General features: G+C 49.8%; 1 protein-coding gene across 4 annotated transcripts; it reads right to left on the reverse strand.

The window, feature by feature from the left end:
• Window positions 1-202: 202 nt before the first annotated feature.
• Window positions 203-19,750, reverse strand: LHX9 (LIM homeobox 9). Of its 4 annotated transcripts, none has more exons than XM_033099677.1 (6): window positions 19,688-19,750; window positions 14,657-14,775; window positions 12,530-12,732; window positions 11,102-11,457; window positions 5,048-5,250; window positions 301-887 (listed from the first exon to the last, which is right to left on the reverse strand). In XM_033099677.1, the coding sequence occupies exons 1-6, from the start codon at window positions 19,713-19,715 to the stop codon at window positions 831-833; spliced, it is 966 nt and encodes a 321-aa protein (XP_032955568.1). In that variant the 5' UTR covers window positions 19,716-19,750; the 3' UTR covers window positions 301-830. The 4 variants fall into 4 exon arrangements, with proteins under 4 accessions (XP_032955567.1, XP_032955568.1, XP_032955566.1 ...); XM_033099675.1 differs by lacking the exon at window positions 301-887 and adding an exon at window positions 2,693-3,842; XM_033099676.1 differs by lacking the exon at window positions 19,688-19,750 and having other exon boundaries at window positions 203-887; window positions 14,657-15,281.
• Window positions 19,751-21,736: the final 1,986 nt, after the last annotated feature.

The raw sequence follows: 21,736 nt of genomic DNA on the forward strand, positions 1-21,736 counted from the left end.
AATACACATGTCAATTGACACAATAAGAAGTCATGAAAAGTTAAAAACCAAGTATTTTTATCCTAGACTACCAGAATTTAACTTCAAGATATTGTTTGACTTTTTTCCTAAGTACAACAAGTTGGAAAGGTATGATGCTGCCTCTTAAGACAGTGTTAAAAATTAATTTCAACAGTGTGTGTTTAACATAAAGTTAACTATGTTTGCATCAAATAAAATGTTTATTAATGAAAGCTATTTATCATACAAGAAACAGCAAAGAGAAGTCATCATACAGAGATGTACACTAGAGGTGACAGATGTAAAAGTGCATGCAGAGATTTCTGTTTAAAAAGGAAGTAATAAACAATAATACTAAAATTACTGGGGTTTGATCCCTATACTCTTAAGTGAGTGATCACTTTCTCTGAATTTACAATTGGAAAATGCCGTTAACAGATAGGACTAATACACATTAGCAAGCAGGTGAAATGAAGGTTTTGGGCTTTCTAACTACTGTGCTTGACAAATGTGTGGAATTTTTTTATTTCAATAATAATTTGCTTCAAATATGGGGTGGGCGTATTACTGCCAGGTTGCTCTGGTTTATACACGGTTTATCTAATTTTGTTTTAAACCACATCACTTTACGTCCCCATTTGTGTTAGACACCCATAAAGAACAGAAGTTTTGTTAACATTCAATAAATGACATTTAAGTCTCTCTCTCTCGCTTGCTTTTTTTTTTTTTGGCTCAATAGATTTTAAAATGTATGATTATCATAACCTAATATTCTCTTTGTCTTCACTGCAGTGGATTTCCGATCAAACTTTTCCCCTTCTTTTAATACTTTAGGGAATTTTCAAACGTCGGGATGTTTGGCTGTAATGCCCCAAGATTTGTTCTCCCTGAAAAAAATCATAGTGACAATTTATTAACTACAGAGCAACTTGGCTTTTAGGGGTCTGCAATTTCTATTTAGATTTACAAATATCCATTGGTGCTTCATAGACCTAAATCTTAAGCATATTTAAGGTTTCTTTTCATGCAATTACTTTATCTGCTAGTTGTCTTTTTTTTTTTTTAATTCTAAAAATTGGGCTGAGTCAAATCACTGGGGCATTACTTTTATTATAAGAAAATATATTCAAAGGCAATTCTAAGTTGAATTACATTGCATGTGCACTGGTGTGTACATTTAAAATGAATCAGAAGTTTGGAAATCTCAAAACTATTGGTATGCTTGAATATTTAAAATCTTGTTGTATTACTATTTTAATAGATTTTACATATAGATATTGGAAACGCACTAGTCCAGTTAAACCTTAAATAAAACTGATGGGAAATAAAACTCCTTAGATTCAAAATGGTTTATTCACACAAATTTAATAGGATATATCACAATTGTTTGGTCCATAAATATTTAGGGGAAATAGTTTCTATACAATGCATTTATCAATAAACAAAGAAACATGGACAATTTTGCTAGACCACTTACTGTACTATAAACACGAAGCTCAATATATAAGATTATTGGATTTATCAACTATATTTGAAAGGGTGCACAACTGCTTTCTATGACATGTTTGTCCCCTCTAACAGGATACACCATAAAAAGTTTCAGAAATAAGAGGTAAAACAGTACAAAACTAGTGAGGTGTCAAAAGGGCTTCAAACAGTTAATTTAACAAACAACACATATATCCTGATTTTTCACAAACTTACTTCCAAGTTCTATCATAAGGCACATAGGAGAACTGAGTTATAATTAGTCTACTTAATAAAGTAGACCTATAGTACCATATATTGTTCTGTCAAAGAACAAAATTTATAAGTATCAATATTTTACCTGTAAAAGTGTATTAATAAGATCTCAGCCTTACCAAGGTTGTTTGGTCTGGTTAGTGGTAAATGCCCAAAATGTAATAGAAATATGAAAAGTCAAGATTTAAGCTCCATATAAGATGATAACCACACTTGCTAAATATATAATGGCAATCACACCTTTCTTCTGTTACAGTGTTAACTTATCTTCCATCATCTTTGTTTTTAAAAAATAAGCTACTTTCTGTGCTAGTTTTCTAAAGACCCTGAGCAAAAGTTACAATAATGCACTTTAACGTGGGCAGTGAAGTGTCATATGTGACCACACATTTCTACAGCCAGAAGGACACCTTTAAAATCTATTAAATAGCCACTTTGACCTCCAGAGGAAATTTAAGGGGTCCAAAAAGTGGGGAATATGTGCAAAATTATTCTTAACAATCCACTAAAGCAAGACATATATCTTGACTTCTTTTTTTATTTTATTTTATTTTTTTTTAGGAAATCCACAATCTAATTGGTATTTAAACTACAACAGAAGCATATAGATGAACATTCACCACTGCCCAGACCAATTAAGATTTTAGCTTAAATTAAAAGAAAAAAAATGCTACTGTAAACTAGGAAATAGATTCAGATCAGCATCCACGAGGCTTCTGAGTTTATCTACAATAAAAGACTAATAACTTCAAATCTCTGGTGTCAGAAAAGTTTTTTTCTGACAAATATATCAACCTGTGCCAAAGTAAAATAAAAGCAAAACAAAACCAAAGAATTCTCATTGTTGGTATGAGACTACTAAGTTGCTGTTGTTTTTTAACATTATCCATATAGAATGCCAGATACAATATCATGGTACAGCTAAGCCAATTAATAGAGCTTTTAATTAAATTATACTGATTTTTTTTGACTTCTTAAAAAATTATATTTTACTTATTTCCATTTTCCCTGGGGGAAAAAATTAATTTAGAAAGAATGGTTTTACAACTATCATTTTTAGCTTTAGATCATTCAAAGTATAGAATTTCAAATTCTATTTGGAATTTCAAGGATACACAGGGAGTTCAAGCATTTTTGAAATGTTGACAAGCAAATAACTAACAAAAATTTTGTTGGGATGTACATCCCTAAGAGAAGGAAAAATCACATTCCTAGAATAGATTTCCTACCTGCTTAATCTTTCATACTTTGAGTTGCTACAGTTAGTGCTTTTATTTAATCATATTCCTCATTTGTAAGAGAAAGGAGTAATCAAAACAGTTTTTCAGTTTTAAAATTAAAAAATGTGAAGTTTTCAGAATTCCGGAAGTACCCATACAATTGCAATATTTAAAAAATGATGCTTTAATTATCTGATACTTTATTACCATAATCACTAACTAGGAATATGATTATTTACCCATTAAAAATACCAATCTTTTTTTTTCCTTTGAGTGAGAGTCTGGAAATAAGTAACATACAATTTTAAGAGGCACTTAGAATGATTCAAAAACTCCCCTTACCGACTGAAAGATCTAATTAATTTTTTAAAAAATCCAAATACACTTTGCAGACAAAAAAAAAAAGAAAGAAAAGGAAAAACACTTTGTAAAGGAGACAATACTGTAAACTCATTTGCCAGTGGCTGCGATGCTACACACCAAGCTGTTGTTTTTATTTCCCAAATATCTTGTGGGTTAGGAGGGGGGGAAAAAAAGTCTTGTAAATAATAAAATAATAATAATTAGAATAAGAATAAAAAGAAGAGAAAGAATTTAAAAAAAAAAAAAAAACAACCAATGTTAGAAAAGGTTCGTTAAGGTAGTTTGTGAGGGGCTCCCGGATTCGTGGCTGTCCGTGTTAGAGGTGATGGAGGTCACTACAGTGATAGAGGGATTGGGTATCTCTGTTAAAGTGGTCGCTGTGCCGGGTGGGCTGAGAGCTCCGCTGTCTGCTGAGGGCGGGGCCGGAAGCGACGGGCCATCAGCTTTATCAACACCCCCATTCTCCTGCCGCAAAAGGTTCCTTCTGAATTTGGCTCGGGCGTTTTGGAACCAAACCTGCAAACCAATCCCAATGGATTTCTTTACCGATGTTTATTTTTAGAGTCCTTTTTTTTTTTTCCTCTTTCTTTCCTTTTTTTTTTTTCTTTTTTCTTGTGTTGGATATGTGTTTCTCTTTTTAAATATAATTGTTTCTTTTTCTTGGGAGAGAAGGGCTGGCTTTTTTTGGATTTTTTTTTTTTTTTAAGAACAGAGTCAGTCAATATAGATATTGTCTCAACTGCACATAGTCCCCTCCCCCCAGCATTAACAAGTGCCACTTGGGACAACTGATAGGTAAGTGGAGATACCATGAAAACGAAGGCACAGAGACAGAGGGCATAAAGTACACCCTGACCCATCCACCCTACTCCTTTGAGAATGGGGAGAGGTAGGGTCATTGAAAGCTTCTCATAGTGGGCCTCACCCATATGAAATGAACATCACTGAAAACAGATTTCAGGCTATTCTTGAGTCTGACACATGGCAGGTCTATTTGGCATAAGACCTCCAGGGTCACCAGATGCCAAGCAGCCCAAAACTGGTTGGCGGAATTTAAAATGCCCACTATTTGTCACGGAGACATGGAAGCGGGTCACAGGTGACCCACAGCAACGCGCCACCATTCCATTAGTTCTATGTTCTTACCATGCTGAGCTTAGGAAAACAACTGGACAGCAGATCTAACTCCCAGTATTTAGTTTTTAAATATGGTTCCTTAGAATGGGGAACTATATCTGCTCCAATTGGTTGCTGAGACACTACTCATACTTGTGGCTCTTCTGGAGTTGTTAAAAAAAATCGGGGTTGACCTGAATTTGCAAGGTCATAACATGCGAGTGAAGCTGCCAAGAGTTTGCTGATAAGACAGCACTGGAAGTTCCCCCACGAGTCTATGCCTACCATGACAGAAATCATTAAAGCCACAGCTTGTGCAAATGACATCACTGGCCTTTGCAGAGCAGTGAGGCAAACTGTGCTGGCTTTGATGGACCCATCTCTCCATCCGTCGGGGAACGTGGCTGTATCTTTAAAGACCTGGGTCTCTCTTGGGACACCCTCCTGGAGGCCCCTGCAAAACCTCCGTACACCCTCTAGCAGGATAGCTCAGGTAAACTAATGATAAGCAGTAGAGGAAATACCTGTATCGCTCTAAACAGGGAAGAGAACTATTTTTACTGGGAAGGGAGATGTATGCACCGCCGAGGACGGAGCCTTCTTACCTGCAAAACTCTTTTGGTCAGGCCTGTTTTCTGAGCAAGCTGCTTGAGATCCTTGGCATCCGGGTTGTGGTTGATGGCAAAGTAGGATTTCATGGTCCGCAGCTGGTGGTGCTTGAAGGAGGTGCGCATACGCTTGGTCTTCTGGGAGGGCGGGTAAGGCTGCTGGTCCCGGTCCAGGTGATCCGCCTCGTTCTCATTACAACCTGTGGCGATAACAGTGAACAAACAAGGGCTCAGTGGGAACTCTCGCGTTGGCTGAAATGATGGCAGGCTGTAGGGTGACGCTATGATGATAAAGCAACAGGGGAAAAGGCTGTCAACACAGTTAGGAGAGTTACCCAGGCAAGAGAAAGAGCTCAATTGCCAAAGTCAGCCAAAGTAACCTGAGGAGGGGGACACAACCAAAGCGTACATCAGAGAAAAATATTAGATGCTTAATGGTTGCTAGAAAAACCTGAGATGAATAAGCCAGTAGGTGTGGGAGTGAGAGAAATCTCCACAGGTGAAAGGAGATACTCATTTCAGATGTAATCTTTTACACGAGCATACCACCCCTGCACACATAGGCAGGCTGTAGAGACTCCACGTTTTGTGTGTATTTGTGAAATCAGACATGCTGTCCAAAAGCACTGCTTTCTGTCATAAGGGATATGCAAGCAAATCATTTCAGTTCTCTCAAATCTGAGGGTTTCTGAGAGCCCACCAAGTATAGAAGAATCTATGTCAGTTCCAGTTCGTAGCCTTTTCTGACATTCCTCAAGCCTTCTTGATCAGGAAAAACGCTAGAAAGTGGCTGGGGAAGGGGAAAGTTACCCAATAAAAATCTGTAGATTCTTCTGTAATCATACGAATATTCTTTTGGAGGGCTTTAGCTATAACTGGGCTAATTCTATAGGGCTATGCCAGGAAGAGAAGAGTTTTCCTTGGAGTGATTTTAATAAGTATTTCTGGATCGGAACAAGCTCAGACTCCCTTCACGCGGTTCATGCCTGAAGTGCTCCCCACAGCTCACAGTTCAGAGACACTGAGGACGCTTATTTCTAGACTCAGATCCTGGCCCTTTTTGCTGGGAGGTGTGTGACTGGGGTTTGAACTGTGCCCCTGGCTGGCCTGCTATAAGGAGGTGTCATCTTCTCTCCCCTTGCAAAGCCTTCCTCAGCACTGAGAGCAACATAGCCCAGCCTTTGAAAGCAGCTTGAAGGTCATTCTCCCCAGGATGTAAAGCTGTGCATTTAAAAGGTCATTTCCATACTGGCTCTGCATAGTAAATATGATTACAGAATGAAAACATTTGGCTAAATATTTACTGATTCAGTCAACTTCACAACTTAAAGGACATGGCGATTTTTTTTCCTGTAAATCTTAGATCAGTATTTATCTGACGTATATTCAGATCTGGTCATCCCACATTCGGGTGCATTTTAACATAATATTTAACATCAGTGGGGGTGGGGAGGTACGGGGGAGAGGGAAGAAACCTGACTCTTGAAGAAAGGAGAGTGAGGTATCTCTTAATATTAGCTCTTCCATTCTGCTCGGTAAAATATTATTTACCTGCTATGCTCTGGTTAGAGCACCTTTTTTAAAAAATATTTTCAGTAAATCAGCATATATGCAGAAACACAGTAGCTTTATAATCATTAATCAAGAGGTCAGCCACATCACAAAATCCATTTTACAAGAAATTCTCCCTCATGTAACAAGGAGAACTGATGGTCTCCTTTGTTCATAATTCCATTAAGATACAGAGGTCGGGGGGCACATATGACAACAGAGCAGGTCCATTCACTGAGGGAAAGAGGACAATCTATTCACCTGCAAGTCTCCCAGGTCAAGCATGGGGCCGGGAGCCCCATGGGCACTCAATCAAGATTTTGCATCTTTGGTCATCAATAAAATCGTGAGTGACTATTAGTGCAAAATCAAATCAACTTGACATGGACTTTTAGTTCGACACATATACCCAAATGTTGTTACCCAGCCAGGGTAACATACGCCCAGACATACGAGAGAGAACATACTTTACGTTTGATCCTATTCCAGCCCAGTGGGGATACGTCAAGTTCAAATGTCCTACAGAATTGCACCTTCCTCTCCTCAGATGGATGAAATTGCATCTTACCACCTACAATAAAACTATACTTATCTCCAGTAAACTGAGCTATATTTCACAGTCAGATTATAAATGTACCCACAACAAAATGGTCAGTGAGGCACACCTCGCCACTGCAGGCTTCTTCAAATAAGATTTCATTCCTATCATATGTAACACATAACTTTTCCTGAACAGCATATTAAATTGAATATTATTACACTTGGGATAGAAGACTCAACTTGGTGTTTAGCCATCCTCCCTCCCCGAAGCACTATTTCTTAAGAAATGAGTATCATTTCTAACAGAACTACATACTCATTAGCCTTTAAAATGAAGCTTGTGAAAAATAACTATGGAAAGGTTTTGATAAAATCATTTCTCTGAAAATATATTCTATGTTCATGGTTGCTGATTAAAAACTCAGCAGAGAATTTTAGTGCATGAAACACAACGATGGGACTTGTTTTCACATAGAACACAATTTGGTGTGTAAGGAAATTGTTAGCTCTTTATTGAACAGATATGACTATATATGATTTTCCTGTCACATTATTCAACTTAATAGAGCAATCTATTTCTTCTACAGAGAAACTCAGTGCATTATCCTAAATTACTTATGTGTAACTACAATTGCATTATGTAAACTTACAAGTGATTGTGTGTCCCCTGGGTGTACTTCTAAAGCTATAGGGGTTTTTTCGCCCTGATTTATGAGATGAAATGATAACTCTTAAAACTGCCTTAAACATACACCTATAAGTACACATCTGGCATTATAAAGTTAATGAGAAGATCTAACTGTTATTTTCCAGTCACTTATGAAATGGTCACCTATACATAAAGTGACTTTCTGTTTTGAAGGTGTGTAACCTTCTGAGACTAACTGATCCCTTGGAGACCACTAGGGGTCAGTGCCAGGCTAATTTAACAGCTACCAGGAGCTTCCGAAGTTTGGAAGCCAAGAACCAACCTCAGGGAGATTTTGAGAAGATGCAAAAATTTTGTCTCTCAATTAATGCTAAATTGCCCAAACAAACAAGAGCTGCCTATTCTAAACTAAATCTTCTTCTCACCCCTGGAAGGTTTTATTTCAATCCAGCATTCCCAATCAACTTGCCGTGTGTCCTTCGAAAATATCTCCCTGATACAGCACAAAGGAATAACTAAATTCAGAATATTTTCATTCAAAGGCATGTGCCTTATGGCAAGCTCTAACTGATTTTTGCCAAGTTTCACATCTTCTCTGGAAGTCTTCGAATCATAAACATATTTCGTGTACATGTTTTTGAAATTATATCAATGTATAAATTATATTTGTTTAGTATCAACATTACTCTTTCTGAAACTAGTTTACACTGAGGCAGAGATAGATGGCAATATAAGGTCCAAAGAAAGTTTTTAAAAAATAAATAACTGAGCTAAAACTGTGAGTCCATTTTATTTTCTACTTTTTTAACGTTTTTAATTCGCTGAAGTGTTTGTGTTGCTGGTTTTGTAACAAGCTGGCATTAGATTCATAAACACTTTTTTAAATGGTGGGTTGATTTCCCGTCAGGCATCTTTAATGCCATTTCTCCAGATTACGTTCACCTGAATTTAAAGAAGTATATAGTATTTACTGGTGAATCTGGGGAAAGTCCAGAAAGGATGGGGTGGGTGTTAATTAAGAGACATCTGGTCAAGTGATGCACAAACTCCTTGGGGGAGGAGTCTCAGCACCTCCTGCACCCTTCTCCAGCCTCAACTTCCTCAGTAACCTCGCAGCAACTCTAATTTGCAAACTAAAGACCTACACGGAGGGAAAGTTTCATTCCTTTTAAGAAATAAATTTGTACTCACTAGTTCTCCTGGGGCAGTAGGAGAAACAGAATTCTACTGTCCTCAAAGCTTCTAGGTCTTTCTAATGTAAGATCCAAAGGGGAATCCAATTTAGCTGATTTGATTAAATAAACAAGGGAAACCAGGCTTGTCACCTTTTGGCTAAAAATGTCCTCCACACTTCCGGACCTTCCCAGGATCTCAGGGGTTCCCTCTTTTCCCAGGGACATACTAGTGATTTCTCTCTCTCTCTCTCTCTCTCTGTTTCTCTCTCTTTCTCTCTCTCTCTCTCTCATTAGGGCACTAGAGCCTTAGTGAGTGGCTCCAGACTCCGATCTCATCTTCTATTAATAAAGAACAATTACTGCCCTGTCTGTCCTGCCTCCGGGAACCAGGCATCAAAGGAGACCCAGGAACGGCACCGTGCAAAGTGGCCCGAACCAGAGCTCTGGCCTGAGTGCGGCAGGGCCAGCGCGAGGCCACGACCCTGGGCCAAGGGTTAGAGAAACCTGGGGATGCACCCAGCGCCCAGACACAAACCCATCCAGGTGGGGCCGTGGCGAGCCGCCCAGCCCTTTTTCCTTCATCTAGTGACCCTGGCGTGAACCCCTAGGGACAAGTGGAGCTGCACTGGACTCCCCACTCCGCACTCTCCTTGGGACGCAGAGCGCGGCTCTTACCCGGGACAGATTCGTCCCCATCAGCGACATCAGCCGATATCCCCAGGAGGGAGCCGAGCAGAGAGCTGGAGGGCTGACCCAGCGGGGCCTCCCCTGAAAACACTGGGCTCAGAGCAGGACTCCTAGTTCCCACTGGCAATGGGATTCCCTTGGGCAAATTACTTATCTGGCGGGACAGTGTTGAGAACCAGCAAAGCTCAGGCGCCCTACCAGGCACGTGGGGACTGGAGAATTAGCAAGACCCGTGCTCTGCGATGTCCACACTTGGTGCTCATGGTAAGGGAGTGGGATTGCCACCAGGAGCTCCCCAAGGTCCCTTCCAACAGACTGGACTCCCCTAGTCTGACTCTTCTGCCCGCCACCGAGGGTCCCCGCCAGGGCCAGGGAAGTCAGAGCAGCAAAGCCAGTCCTTAGGCTCCCCAACGTTGGCCTGGAGCTTCGGGGACCGCTTTTCCCAGGGCTGGGGCTCATAAGAAGAGCGTCCCTCCTGCTCAGAATTGTGGTCCTCACCGTCCCCTCCTGGAAGGTGGAGGGTGCGGGCAGGCTACCGACAACAGGAAATGGGTGGGTGAGAGAGACTGACCCTGATAGGTATGTGCCCAAAGCGAGAAAGAGGGTGCTCTGTGGCCTGGTCCCTGCATTGTGCTTTTAAGGAAATGAGAAGGTAGGTGAAGGACCGAAAGGCAGCCCGAGACACCAGGAAGCTCCTCGGGGCGCCTGACCTGGAGGTTCTCTGTCTTCCGCCGGCTGGGTGCCTGCTGGTTCACCACCCGGGAAAGGAGCTGGTAAGCCCAGTGCCCTGACTCCGGGAAGGCGCGGGCCAGCTCAGCTGCGCACACTGACGGCCACCCCGCCAGCTGCCTCTCGCCAAGATCAGGGGTTTGGTTTCTCAACACTTGCCAACTGTGTTCCTGATTAGCCACAGCCTGTGCCCCTCTAGACAGACTGGGCTTGGGCTCTGAAGATTTCTTTTTCTTTTTTTTCTGTTTTTTTTCTTTCAGTAGGAAAGCCTTCTCCAGGATCTATAATGTGGCTTCCACACAGGAATTGCCCTGGGGCTGTTTTGCTCCAACTGGGAGCCAGAAACTAATGGGCTCGTTAACTAAGGGGCACCGCGGACTTGGCTCCGCCGGGTGGGGAAGTCATCACAGGCCTATGGTAATGGATGTGCCTCTCGCCACAACCTAAATAAAGGTCTCTCTCTCTCTCTCTCTCTCTCTCTCTCTCTCTCTCTCTCTCCCCCTCGCCCCCCCACCCCTGCTTTTCTCCCCCTCCCCCTCTCCCCCTCCTCTCCTCCTCCATCTTTCCCTCCCTTCTGCGTGAAAGGGACTAGTAGTGGCAGGATGGGCCTACTAAGCAAAGCACCCTCTTGGAACCCCATCTTGGGCCGGAAGGAGCTCAAGTGGAATCGTCTCGAGGTAGCAGAGTCCGGGGCTGAAGCGGGTGGTGGTGGGCACCCACCTGAGTTGTAACTGACGAGGTCCACTCCCAGCGCTGGGCTCTTCCGTTTCCGGGGCCGCCCCTTCTGCACGGTGCCCGTGCCATTGAAGTAAGGCAGGGCCAAGCCTCCGCTCTTGGCCGCCAGCTCGGTGTAGCTCAGCTGCGGTGGGTACTCCCCTTGCAAGAGGGTCTCGAAGTGGGCGCGACAGTACACCAGGCTGTCCTTCATGCCAAAATGGTCGCCCGTGGTCAGGGTCTTGTTGCAGGTGGAGCAGGTGAAACAGCTCAGGTGGTAGACAGAGTCTCGGGCGCGCATGACCATCTCGGAGGCGGAGATGCCAAGGTGGCAGCGGGCACATCTCTGCACAGAGAACCTTCTGGAAGGAAACAGTTGAGTCAGGCGCTGGTTGAGGCAAGGCAGGGCCATCTCCCTCCCGCTACACCTGGGGCTTGGTCAGCGGTGGCCCAAGCCTGAGAGGGAAGGAGGGAAGGAGAGGACGGGGCGACTTTGGCGTTCATTTCACTCGTTCATTGACCTGTTCTAGGCAACGGGACAAAGAACTCTTACATTAAAATCGGAAGAACTGAGTGACTAATCCTCAGTGTCCTTCTCTGTATAATGGAAATTAAAAGCAACAACAACAAATACAAAAAAAAACTGCACTGGCTAACTCCCAGGGCTACGGAAAGAATACTGAACCGCGATGCAAGTGAAAACATTTCATCGATTACAAACATTCTGTGAAGGAAGGGTGGTGTTTTTTATGGGTGTGTGAGTGTGCGGAAAGCATGCAGGCAGACACAGCCCCGGACAACGACAATTTTGCAGGGGACAGCGCATTCTTTTCTAGCCGCCTTGCTCGCTCGCTGCGCGCAGAGCTAGGTCACCTGCACAGCACCGCTGGGAAGAGTCAATAAACGCGCCTGCCGGGCGCTGTGGAGTCTGGCGGCCGGTTCTCAGCTGCGGCAACGGGGACTCGGAGCTGAAGGGTTTGGCTTTCGGCAACGGCCATCCTTTGTTTCCATGGTCATTTCCACGGTCTCCCGCCACCCCTCGCGAAAACCTAACACCCAGCGGCTCCTACCCGGGCCACCAGTTCACTACCAAGGCGCGGACCTTGCCCAGTTCGTAGTAAACGGAAAAAAGCCGCTTTCGTCTCGGAGGACCGGAACACACTCATTCAGTCTTCCACGATTTCCCGGTTCCCTCCGAGAGTTGCGAGGGGCCGCGAGCGCGCGCTGTTCACCGAATACGCTCCGGACCCCGGGTCGCCCCACCCATCCTCACCGGCCGTCTGGGGGGCAGCAGCTTGAAGGCGTGTGCAGTGGACTTCCCTGGCCTGGGGGCTGATGACTGCTCCCCGAAGGGGCAAAAGCCGGGGCCGAGCGAGGCTCGGGCAGATGGCCGTGCCAGGTGTAGCGGGGCGCCAGGGACAGGGGCGGGGATACCTGTAGTAATCCTCCTTGCAGTAAATGCTGCCGTCCTTGGCGAAGCAGGTGAGCTCGGACTCGAGGGCCAGCTTACATTCACAGCACTTCAGGCATCTCAGGTGCCACTGTTTGTCCACGGCCAGCAGGTAGTACCTGTCCGAGATCTTGCCCCCGCAGCCGGCGCACAGGGCGGGCTTCTCCGGGCTCAGCGGAGGCATGCCCTGTAAGGAAGGCAAGCACACCGCACGCTGAGGAGGACGCGGGGCCGCAGGACGCGGGGTCCCGGGGCAGCCGAGCCGGGGGTCAGGGGCCAGTGTGCCAAGGTCAACACCGGGAAGCGTTTGCAAAGTTCCCTTTGCGCTCACTCCCTTTCTACGCCGTCCGCCGCAGCCCACGTTCCGTCCTCCCCGGACGGGTCCCCTAAGGAACAGGACAGGCCGGCCACCTCGAACCTCTTTTTAAAAGGGCTGGGAGCGCAGGGACGATAGTTTGGCGCATGTTTCCAAACTCGAAAAATCACAAGCTAAAAAGTGTGGCTTTCAAGGCATACAACATCAAACAAGGGAAATTGTTATTGGGGAATGGAAAGGAAGTTTGAGCGAGCACGGTTGTTTTTAAACAAACACGATAACAATTCTGTTTCTCTAAATTCCTGTGAACAGCCTTGACATTGAGAGAAATGGCTAGATTTTTATGCCTGTGCTCAGAGGTAGGGCTCCATTGTTTTGATCGGGATATATTTGTCAGGTCTTGCTTTCGCTAATTTTCAAGGATACTGGTTCTCCTCCTAGCCAGGGTGTTTAGTGCCTGTTCCCAGGGAGGGTCCGTTGTCCCGTGCCCTTTGGACAGTGCCTCTTTCCCTGGCTTCCACATATCTTGGAGATCTTTGTCCTGAAAATTTGTTTGGTGCCCAAATTCAGCTTCCCTCCTGCGTCCCCACCCAGGCGTCCAGGAACGGGAAATCTCACCTGGACAAGCCCAGCCAGCCCCTTCGCAAAATTCGGGGTGCTGCTTTTTGTTTTTAAGCAGGATGACTACAAAAGGGGAGGGGGAAGAAGCTAACCGCTGGACTTTTATTTCCCTGCAAACCGGCAGAAATGGGTTGGACGAAACTTTGGCGGGCCTGGAAAGGGAAAGTATTGCCCTTGACTCAGATCAGACCAGGGACGTGCGCGGAATTCGTGTTTTAAACGTAGAAACACCCACGAACTCGGCTCCTTGGTGGACCCAGAGCACGGGCAGGTGGGCCCAGAGCAGTGCCCCGGGTTGGTCTGAGCTACAGTTCCCGGTGGGATGCCTAAGGATCCCCACAGCTCGGTCGCACTGAAATCATTTCCGGAGGCTTTTGTAGTTTTTTCCCCTCCTGCTCGTAAGTGGGAAACTCGTAGATTATTAATTGAGTTTTTATGAAGCAGACATGCCTCTTGTTATTATGAATAGTAGTGACGGTGGTAGTGCATTACATCGTTTAAGGGTTAGCACTTTCTCGCGCTCCGGCCAAGGACCCCGCTCCTCCGGCTTTTTATTAGATTTCCCTGCACATGACACGCGTCCCGCCCGGGAGCTGAGCGCAGTCCTGACTCGCTAGACGGGCCGAAGGCGGCTGCCAGAGACCCGGAAAATCGCTGGGTTTGGGGGTGCCGGACTCCGAGCGTCTGGAGAAGTGGAGGTGGCTCAGACATTTCCAGTCCACTCCAAAGGTCCGGTCGTCAGACCCGAGACCAGAGCCACAGGGCTCCCGCCTGGCCCGGACGCCTGGGCCGCGCGCAGTCCGCCCACCGCCCGCGCCCAGCTCGCGCTTCGGGCCGTGATACTCGCCGGGGAAGCGCCCGGGAGCCCAGGGGACCCGAAACCGAGTCTGAGGTCGGCAGAAGAGGAGGTCCCCATCCTCTCGCTCCCGGCTCGCTCATCTCTCCGGGGAACAGCTGCGGCAGAGGGTGGAGAGCGCGGGGTCTCAGTAGTGGAGACATTTCAAGGCAGAGAGGTGCCCGGTTCTAAGCCCCATTGACAAGGTGACGGGAGAAAACCCACCCGCCAGTCTGGAGCGGATGTCCCCACGACCCGCCATCCTCTGTGGGCCGCCAGGAACCGGGATTCGGCTTCCAGAGCGCGCAGGGCGCCGGCCCCGCCTGGGGCCCTCCTTACCGCGTCGCGGCCGTTGAGCTGGGCGCCTTTGGCCAGGCGGGCCTCGGTCTTGGATCTGCGCTCCATCTCCTCCATAATGCCTTGGATGTGGCCTCCCGAGATCCCGTGGAAGAGCATGGCTGGGGGGCGGAAAGGACACGCGTCGTCTTCTGCTCGGCACCCCACTATTTCCATATACACGCGCCCTGGGCTCTCAGCTCATCCGAGGGAAGGAGCAGAAGCGACCGCAAAGGCTGCGCGGTGCAGGAGCGCGGAGACGCTCGGGGACACAGGGCAAGAGGGAGACAGGGAAGAAGAAAGAGGCAGACAGGGTGGAAGGTGGTCTGCTTGGAAAAGAAGGAGAAAAAGAAGGGGGATAAACCGCCCCAGCGGCTCCCTGAAAGAGACGTGCAGAAAACAAACAAACACTGGCGGAGCGGAAGGGAGACGAAGAAGACGAATCTTAACGGCTCCGAGAGATCGAGTTACTAATGAGAAACAACTGCAGCGGGAGGTGGGGCAGGGGGGGACAAAATCTGTGCAGAAAGAAAATAGTTTTGAACACAAAGAAAGAAAAAGAAGTGCTATTTTCGGCGGTCCCTGGCTGCTTGCAAGTTCCCAGCGCCTGTAGGTTGGGTTGGGGACTGCTCCTGCCGGAGCTGTGTCCAATTTGTTAAGAGACTAAAGCCAGCCCATTTTTGATAATTTAGTAGGAGGAGTTCTCTCCCAGGAGCTGCCACCGATTTTTATTCAGACAACAAAGACCTGTCATACTCCTCTCAACCCCCTGGTGATGGGCAAGCGGGGACAAACATTACAAAGGGGGGGCGCGGGGGGAGGTAGTGGGTGGGGGCATTTACTTCCCCCCCCCACAGCGTGCGCGCGTGCGCGCGCGTACACACACACACACACACACACACACACACACACACCCTTCCTAGAGTTCCCAGCAATCCCGTTTTAAAAGAGCCGTTATTGCCCCCCCCACCCCCCGCCCTGGTGCTGGAAGCAGCCAACCGGCCTATTTGGTCCAAGTTCAGGATCAGACCTGGCTCAAGGCAAACAGAACAGCCAGCTTCAAATTTTGGGTTTCTCTTGTGTGGACTTTCTGGACCCCAGCTTACTGGGACCCCAAATGACTAAATATTGGAGAGACAAGCCTTCCCTCCCTCACCCCTCTTCCTCAGCTCATGTTTTAAAAACAGGTCTCCTCACCTCCCCAGAGGGGTGCGGACCTTGCCAGGGGCCAGTGAGTCCCTCAAAGTGAGAAGGGGCTAGGAGAGCCTATGTTTCTGGAGTTTACATTCGGGCAAAAATGATTTTCTTTGAAAGGTGAGTGTAGAGAACAGGGGCGTGGCCTGCTTGCAGGCGTGAGTCTGCAACTGAACGCGGCCTTGGGGTGCTGCATTCTCTTACCAAGTTCAGGTCGAAGGGAACGTGCTGGTGAGTCTAGTGTCCCCTTTAGAGCTTGTCAATGTGGGCAGCGACTCGGGGACTCCGTGAGCTCGGTCCATGCCTTACTGCTTTCTGTTCCCACTGCCCTGGCAGGACAGGGGATTTGAAAAACGGGACATTTAGGAGGATGTGAAAGGGACTCCTCGCTGTGGAGGAAGGGAAGGTGAGATCTGACATGCAGAACAGCAGACCTGTACCCCACAAGAGGCCAGACTGTTCTGTCTCCCTCTGTTCCCGTTAGCGGCAGCCTCTCCTCGGCCCTATAAAAAAGTGTCCACAATACTATGAGATTGTCGATTCATTCAAACCACTAGAAGTCCCCCAGAGGCCTGAAGCAGGAGTGGCAGGAACCAACCCAGCTTTAACCCGACCGGAGGAAGCCCAGGCTGATCCGTGCCCCTTTCCTCCCTCTTGCCTGCCTGTCCCACCGCTCCCCACGACTTTCCAGGGAACAGTGGGGTCAAGTCCTGACACGTCCTGGTACTTCAGGGAGTCCCCTGGTGGCAGACTCGCTTCCCTCTTCGGAAACCTACAAGGAATGCACTCAAATCTAGAAAGAAAAAGGGAGAGGGAGAGGAGGAAGGGAAGGAAGAAGGAAAGAAGGAAGGAAGAGGGAAAAGAGAAGAAAGAATGAGAATGGGGTGAAGAAGAAAGGAAGGACATGAGCCAGGAGAAGGAAGGCAGGCAAGCAGGTAAGAATAGAGGGAGGGAGGGAAATACCACCGTGCAGCAGCCTGACTTCCTGTCCTAAAGCATCGTTTTCTGAAGCTGCTGGAGTCACCTCTTGCGTGAAACCCAAGACTCCATGCTTCTCCTTGCTCTTTTCTCAGGGTCAAAAATGATGTTATTTGCAGACGGGGCGCTATTGCAATCCTCAGGGTATCAGAATGCAGCTCGTAAAACACAATTTCACACAGAAATTAAGCCAATCAAGTGGACTAAGTTGGAGACCGCCCCCCCCACTCCCCCCCCCCTCACTTTGGAAGCCCTACCAGACAACTGGAAGGCTGTTTACTGTAAGTAAATGTAATCAGCCCCTTTGTATGGAAATCAATGAGCTTGGCAAACCCACGTGCACAACGAAGGGCCCCAAGGAGGGGCTGGGACAGCCACCTTCCTAAGACAGCAGGTCCTGTCACCAGAGCAGGTCGCCTCCCACAAATCAGCAGCTAAATGGACACAGATCCCCGAGCAGGAGGAGAAAGCAGGAGTCTCAGAGACGAGCATCCGTTCACCCAAGGAGGCTCCGAGGAAAAAGAAAAGATGGGACCTCAATCCAGGGACCCGCTTTCTCTAGTTTATGAGCAAAACTCTTGCCCCGCCCCCTCCAAATGGGGGTTGGAATTCACTTTGGCTGTTGCTGGAATTTTGGTCCTTCTCGGCGAAAAAAGCGAAGAACTCGTTCTTTGCTTGCAAGAGATGAAACTTTGGAGATTCCATGAAATGAAAGTTTAACCAACAACTCCAGGAAAAAGTCAGAACTTTGTGACAAGTCTCCAGGGCAGCCAAGGGCAGAAGTCCTGTCAGCCCTTCATTCATTCATTCATTCATTCATGCATTCATTCATTCCGCTCCTCTGTTCCACGCATATGTGTTAACTATCTATCAGATACCGGTAGAGCAGGGCGCCTACTGGGTTGCCTCCTTTTTCCTATAAACGTCGGGTTATAAGTTCCTGCACCCGGTGGGATTGGCCACTCCCATAAAGAAGCGAACTGCAGGACTCCTCCTCAGACGGCGCAGGAAGTTTGCAGAACGCTAGGGGTGGGGCAGGGGGGCTGCCGGAGTTTGGGAGGTCCTTGTTCGGTCTACGGAAATTGCAACCCAGCTTCCTCCTACAGTTCCTCAAAGAGGAAGAGTGGGGTGGAAGAGGATGCTGGAGAATTGGGTGCGTGACCTGGGGCGTCTCGGAGCTCTGGAAATTTACCTAAGAGGGCCCCTCCTCGCTCTCCCTCACTCTCAAAGGACAGTAAGCACTATAAGGAGAGTTCTTTGTGGCTCTGCCTTCTTTCACCTCTCACGTGGAGGGGCTGGGCTCGGCGGCCCGCAGAATGGTCGGCGAGTGCCATAAAAGCCATCCGCCCTGCCCGAAGCCCGGAACACCGTCTGGAGTCTCCTTTCTGAACTCGGGGCTCCGTTCGGAGCAACGGGGCCGAACCCGTCCAGAGATGCCCTCCCGCACAGCTGGGCACACGCCATCCTCTCCTCTTTCTGCTCCACCAGTCCCCCGTCGGCTGGACTCTGGCGGGGCACAGGAGCGGACTGAGGGTTCAAGGTGCTGGATTCTCCACCAGGGCGAGGGCGGTACCCAACTCCCCAGAGGGAAGGGGAGGGAAAGGAGAGAGGATGCATGGCTTTCCCCAGGGGCAGCAGAGACGCTGGGCTCCAGAGAGGAAAATAACCCAGCAGATCTGCGTCTCCGAAGATCGTAAGCGGCTCGAGGTCTCTTTAGACCTGAATTTTGGAGGCCAAGATCCTGTGCCCCCGGCTTTGCCCTTCAAAGGGCAGAGGTCACCTTTCCTTCTGACCCTAGTAAGCTGGTTAAGGAGCCCCCTTGGTCTCGAGGTGCAGCTGCTCAAGCAGTATTCGGCTTTGGGCACTGTCGTGAGAACCCTAGGGCCCGGGAGTCAGTGCCTTCGGGTGGGTGGGAACCGCTCACCGAGTGCGGCGCCACCCAGCCCTGGGCGCCGGGCTACGCTGCGCGAGCGGGGAGCCAATGGCCAGGAGGCGCCGGGCTTTTCTCCAGTCGGTGGACAGAGGGATCTCAATGTGCCAAACTCTCCACCAGCGAGGGTGGCAGGTTAAGCCTGGCGCTGCCTCACGGGCGCGCCTGATTCAGTCCCACTAGGAAGGCCTCGGAATCCAAGGGGAGTGGGCCGGAGGCTCGGATGTGCCGAGGGTACCCGGACCGCGCTGCGTGTGCTCCTGACCACGCACCCTCTCCGCGCCCGCAAAGCCTCCGCCGGCCGCCTGCTCCCTTCACACCCCTGTCTTCCACAGACCCGGTTCTTCTCCAAAAGGGGATGGCCGCCGAGTCCAGCACAGCGCGCTTCTGCAATCTGCAGGCCCTTTACCTGACATTTGCAGCGCCGCCCCAGGAATAACCGACCTGTCCCGCACCGCGTCCGCTGAAACGGCGGAGTGAACAAAAGCAACGTGGGTGAAGCCGCTTTGCAGCGAAGCCCTGCCCGGGTGACAGCGCTGTCTGCACCGTCCCTTACCCCTTCCCAGAAGGAGATGCCCGGCAGCTCCACCGAGGGTCGGAGCGCAGCCCTCCGCGCCACCGACTACTCGCGGCTCAGGGGCACCGTGACCTCCGCCCCCACCTCCATCCAGCGCTAAGGCAGACCCTCAAGAGAAAGGCTGAAGCAGGGACACACGGCTTTCAGGAAGCCTGCTTGGAGACTCTTACTGACACTGTGTATTTTAGAGCCTATGCAGCGCAGGGTAATTTCTAAGACAAATACACACGCCTCTTCCTTCCTCCCAGTGACGGCGCGCACACGCGTGTGCACACACACACTCACACACATGATATGCACACTGGCCCAAGGAAAAAGGCAGCTAAAACGAGAAGGCCCCGGGCACTTAACTCACCTGCCTCTAGAGTGGTACCGGTCAGCATCCTCGGAGCCCAAGGTGCGGCTCACGCCGCGATGGTGGCTGTCCTGCAGACAAGAGCTGCGCGTCAGCGGGCGTGGCGGCGGGGACCCCGCGCGCCTCCTCCCACCCGAGGGTTGTCGGAACCGCTCCCCCGCTATGACCTCAGGTGCCAGCGGCCGTGCGTGCAGCGGGTCCACCCTGCCCCCCACCCGGGTCCGCGCGCGCCCAGGACAGAAATCTGCTCGGGCCAGGCAGAGCCCATCGGGTCTTACCTTGAGGTCCAGACGTCCGCCTAAGACTCTGGTGTCCCGCGAGGTGGCAGCGGGAGGTGTGGGCCGGTCCTCAGGCCTTGCCGAGGGTCCTCTGTTAATCCAAATAAATAAACCATTGGATGGGAACCTCTTCTCTCTCTCTCTCTTTTTCTCTCTCTCTCTCACCCGAATCCCTCACCTCTGACCCTCAGATCCCTCCACCTGTCTTTTATTTTCTGTATATGCTTCCAGCGCGGGAGGAGGGGAGCGCAGAGAGTATCCCCTGGCCGGTGCCGGGAGACGCGCTCCGTCCCGCCCTCGCAGCCTCTCAATAATCCGGGGAGGTGTTAATGGAGGCCTCACGGTTACTGAACCTCATAAAGCCGCAGCATTTTGAGGCTTGGGCGCCGCGGGAGGCTGGAGTCTCGCAGTGCGCCCTGGGCTCCGGTCCCCATCCGGCCGTGGCCTTCCCGTGCTCCCTCCCACCCAGAAGATGCGGTCGCCAGCGGGAGCCTGCATAGACGGCGAGGGGCGGTAGCTCGCGCGGGGAGCTGGGCCAAGCCCTGGATTGCTCACCGCACATTCGCCCGCCCCTCCCGGTCCTTCCTCACTCTCCGCACTCCAGGGCGGGGCGCGGGAACCTGGCACTTTGGGGTGCGCTTGGCGTTCCAGCGGGGCGTTGTCAGCGGGTCAGAGCGCCTGCGGGAGGTCTCTCTCCCGCCTGGCCCGGCAAGGAGGCGGGGATGGCGATTAACCTTCCAGGGGAGAACCGACTGTAGTCCTGGGAGACGAGCCTTTCGGGGATGAGGACAGACTCCCAGACCCGGGACAGGAGGGGGCCCTGTTACCTGGTCTCAGGTCCCTGAGGGCCTGGGTAGCCCCAGCAGCCCCGGGAGCAATCAGGCCGCGGGGAAGCGACGGAGAACCAGGAAGCCCGGCCTCTGGGCAATGATTGCCCCACTCCCCCACCCGGTGCGCCCCTTGCAGCCAGAGATGGGCGTGGCGGGGAATCACCGCTGGGGCAGGGGACGTGAGCAGCGAGATTGGCCGCTGCGGGATGCAGGTCTGGAGGACAGTGCCACTCTCCGTACCCGCCCCTCTTCGCTGTCCCCCCGGTGGCTCCTCGGCGGTGCGTGCGCTCAGGGCGCTGTGGGCTGGGGGCGCCCGCGCGCCTGGGAAACAGTGTGCGATGCGGGGCACGTGCGGCTGGGCAGGGGTGGATGCCCCTCTTCGCCGAGCTTGCCAGCTCCGCCGCCGCACAGTTTAGGGGTGGCAACGGGTCCCGCAAGAGCCCCTAATCCAAGCCCTCCGACTTTCCCCATCCCAAATCCCGAATGAGGCTCAGAGCACCCGGGACAGAGCCCCTCTCTGTACCCGCACACGTGGCTTCACCAGGCAGTGCCATCGGCCAGCTAGTCCACCAGTCCACCTTCTAAGTTCCCCTCGTCCCGCCGTTCCCTTCCCATCCCGGCCTCCTTAGCCTTTTCTCTCCCCGAGAAGCCCCCAATCTCCGTCCGTTTTCGCAGCCAGGGAGGCGACAAGCCTTCCCGGTTCAGCTTCTATGTTCGCTGGCGAGGCTATTGGATGGATGGATGGATGGATGGATGGCAACACCCACCCGAAAACGCTGAGGTGCTCTCAAGCACCCCTGTCCAAAGCAGCGGTTTTTATCCTCTTTGGGTGACGAACCGTTTTAGGTCTGTGGTAAAAACATGCATTCTACAGACACACGCGCGCGCGCACAGAGGTGCGCGCACTGAACCACACACCCCTCACATTTTAGAATACAAAT

The sequence above is a fragment of the Rhinolophus ferrumequinum genome, chromosome 27 (genome assembly GCF_004115265.2).
Source record: "Rhinolophus ferrumequinum isolate MPI-CBG mRhiFer1 chromosome 27, mRhiFer1_v1.p, whole genome shotgun sequence".
NCBI lineage: Eukaryota > Metazoa > Chordata > Mammalia > Chiroptera > Rhinolophidae > Rhinolophus > Rhinolophus ferrumequinum.

What these genes read in the sequence shown, in the direction of transcription:
- LHX9 (XM_033099674.1), bottom strand. Translation starts at nt 14,830, where the DNA reads ATGGAAATAGTGGGGTGCCGAGCAGAAGACGACGCGTGTCCTTTCCGC. An exon ending in TGCAAGGAGGATTACTACAG is followed by an intron (nt 11,458 to 12,529) that starts GTATCCCCGCCC and finishes GTTTCCTTCCAG; the next exon opens with AAGGTTCTCTGTGCAGAGAT. An exon ending in TGACCAAAAGAGTTTTGCAG is followed by an intron (nt 3,843 to 5,047) that starts GTAAGAAGGCTC and finishes ATTGGTTTGCAG; the next exon opens with GTTTGGTTCCAAAACGCCCG.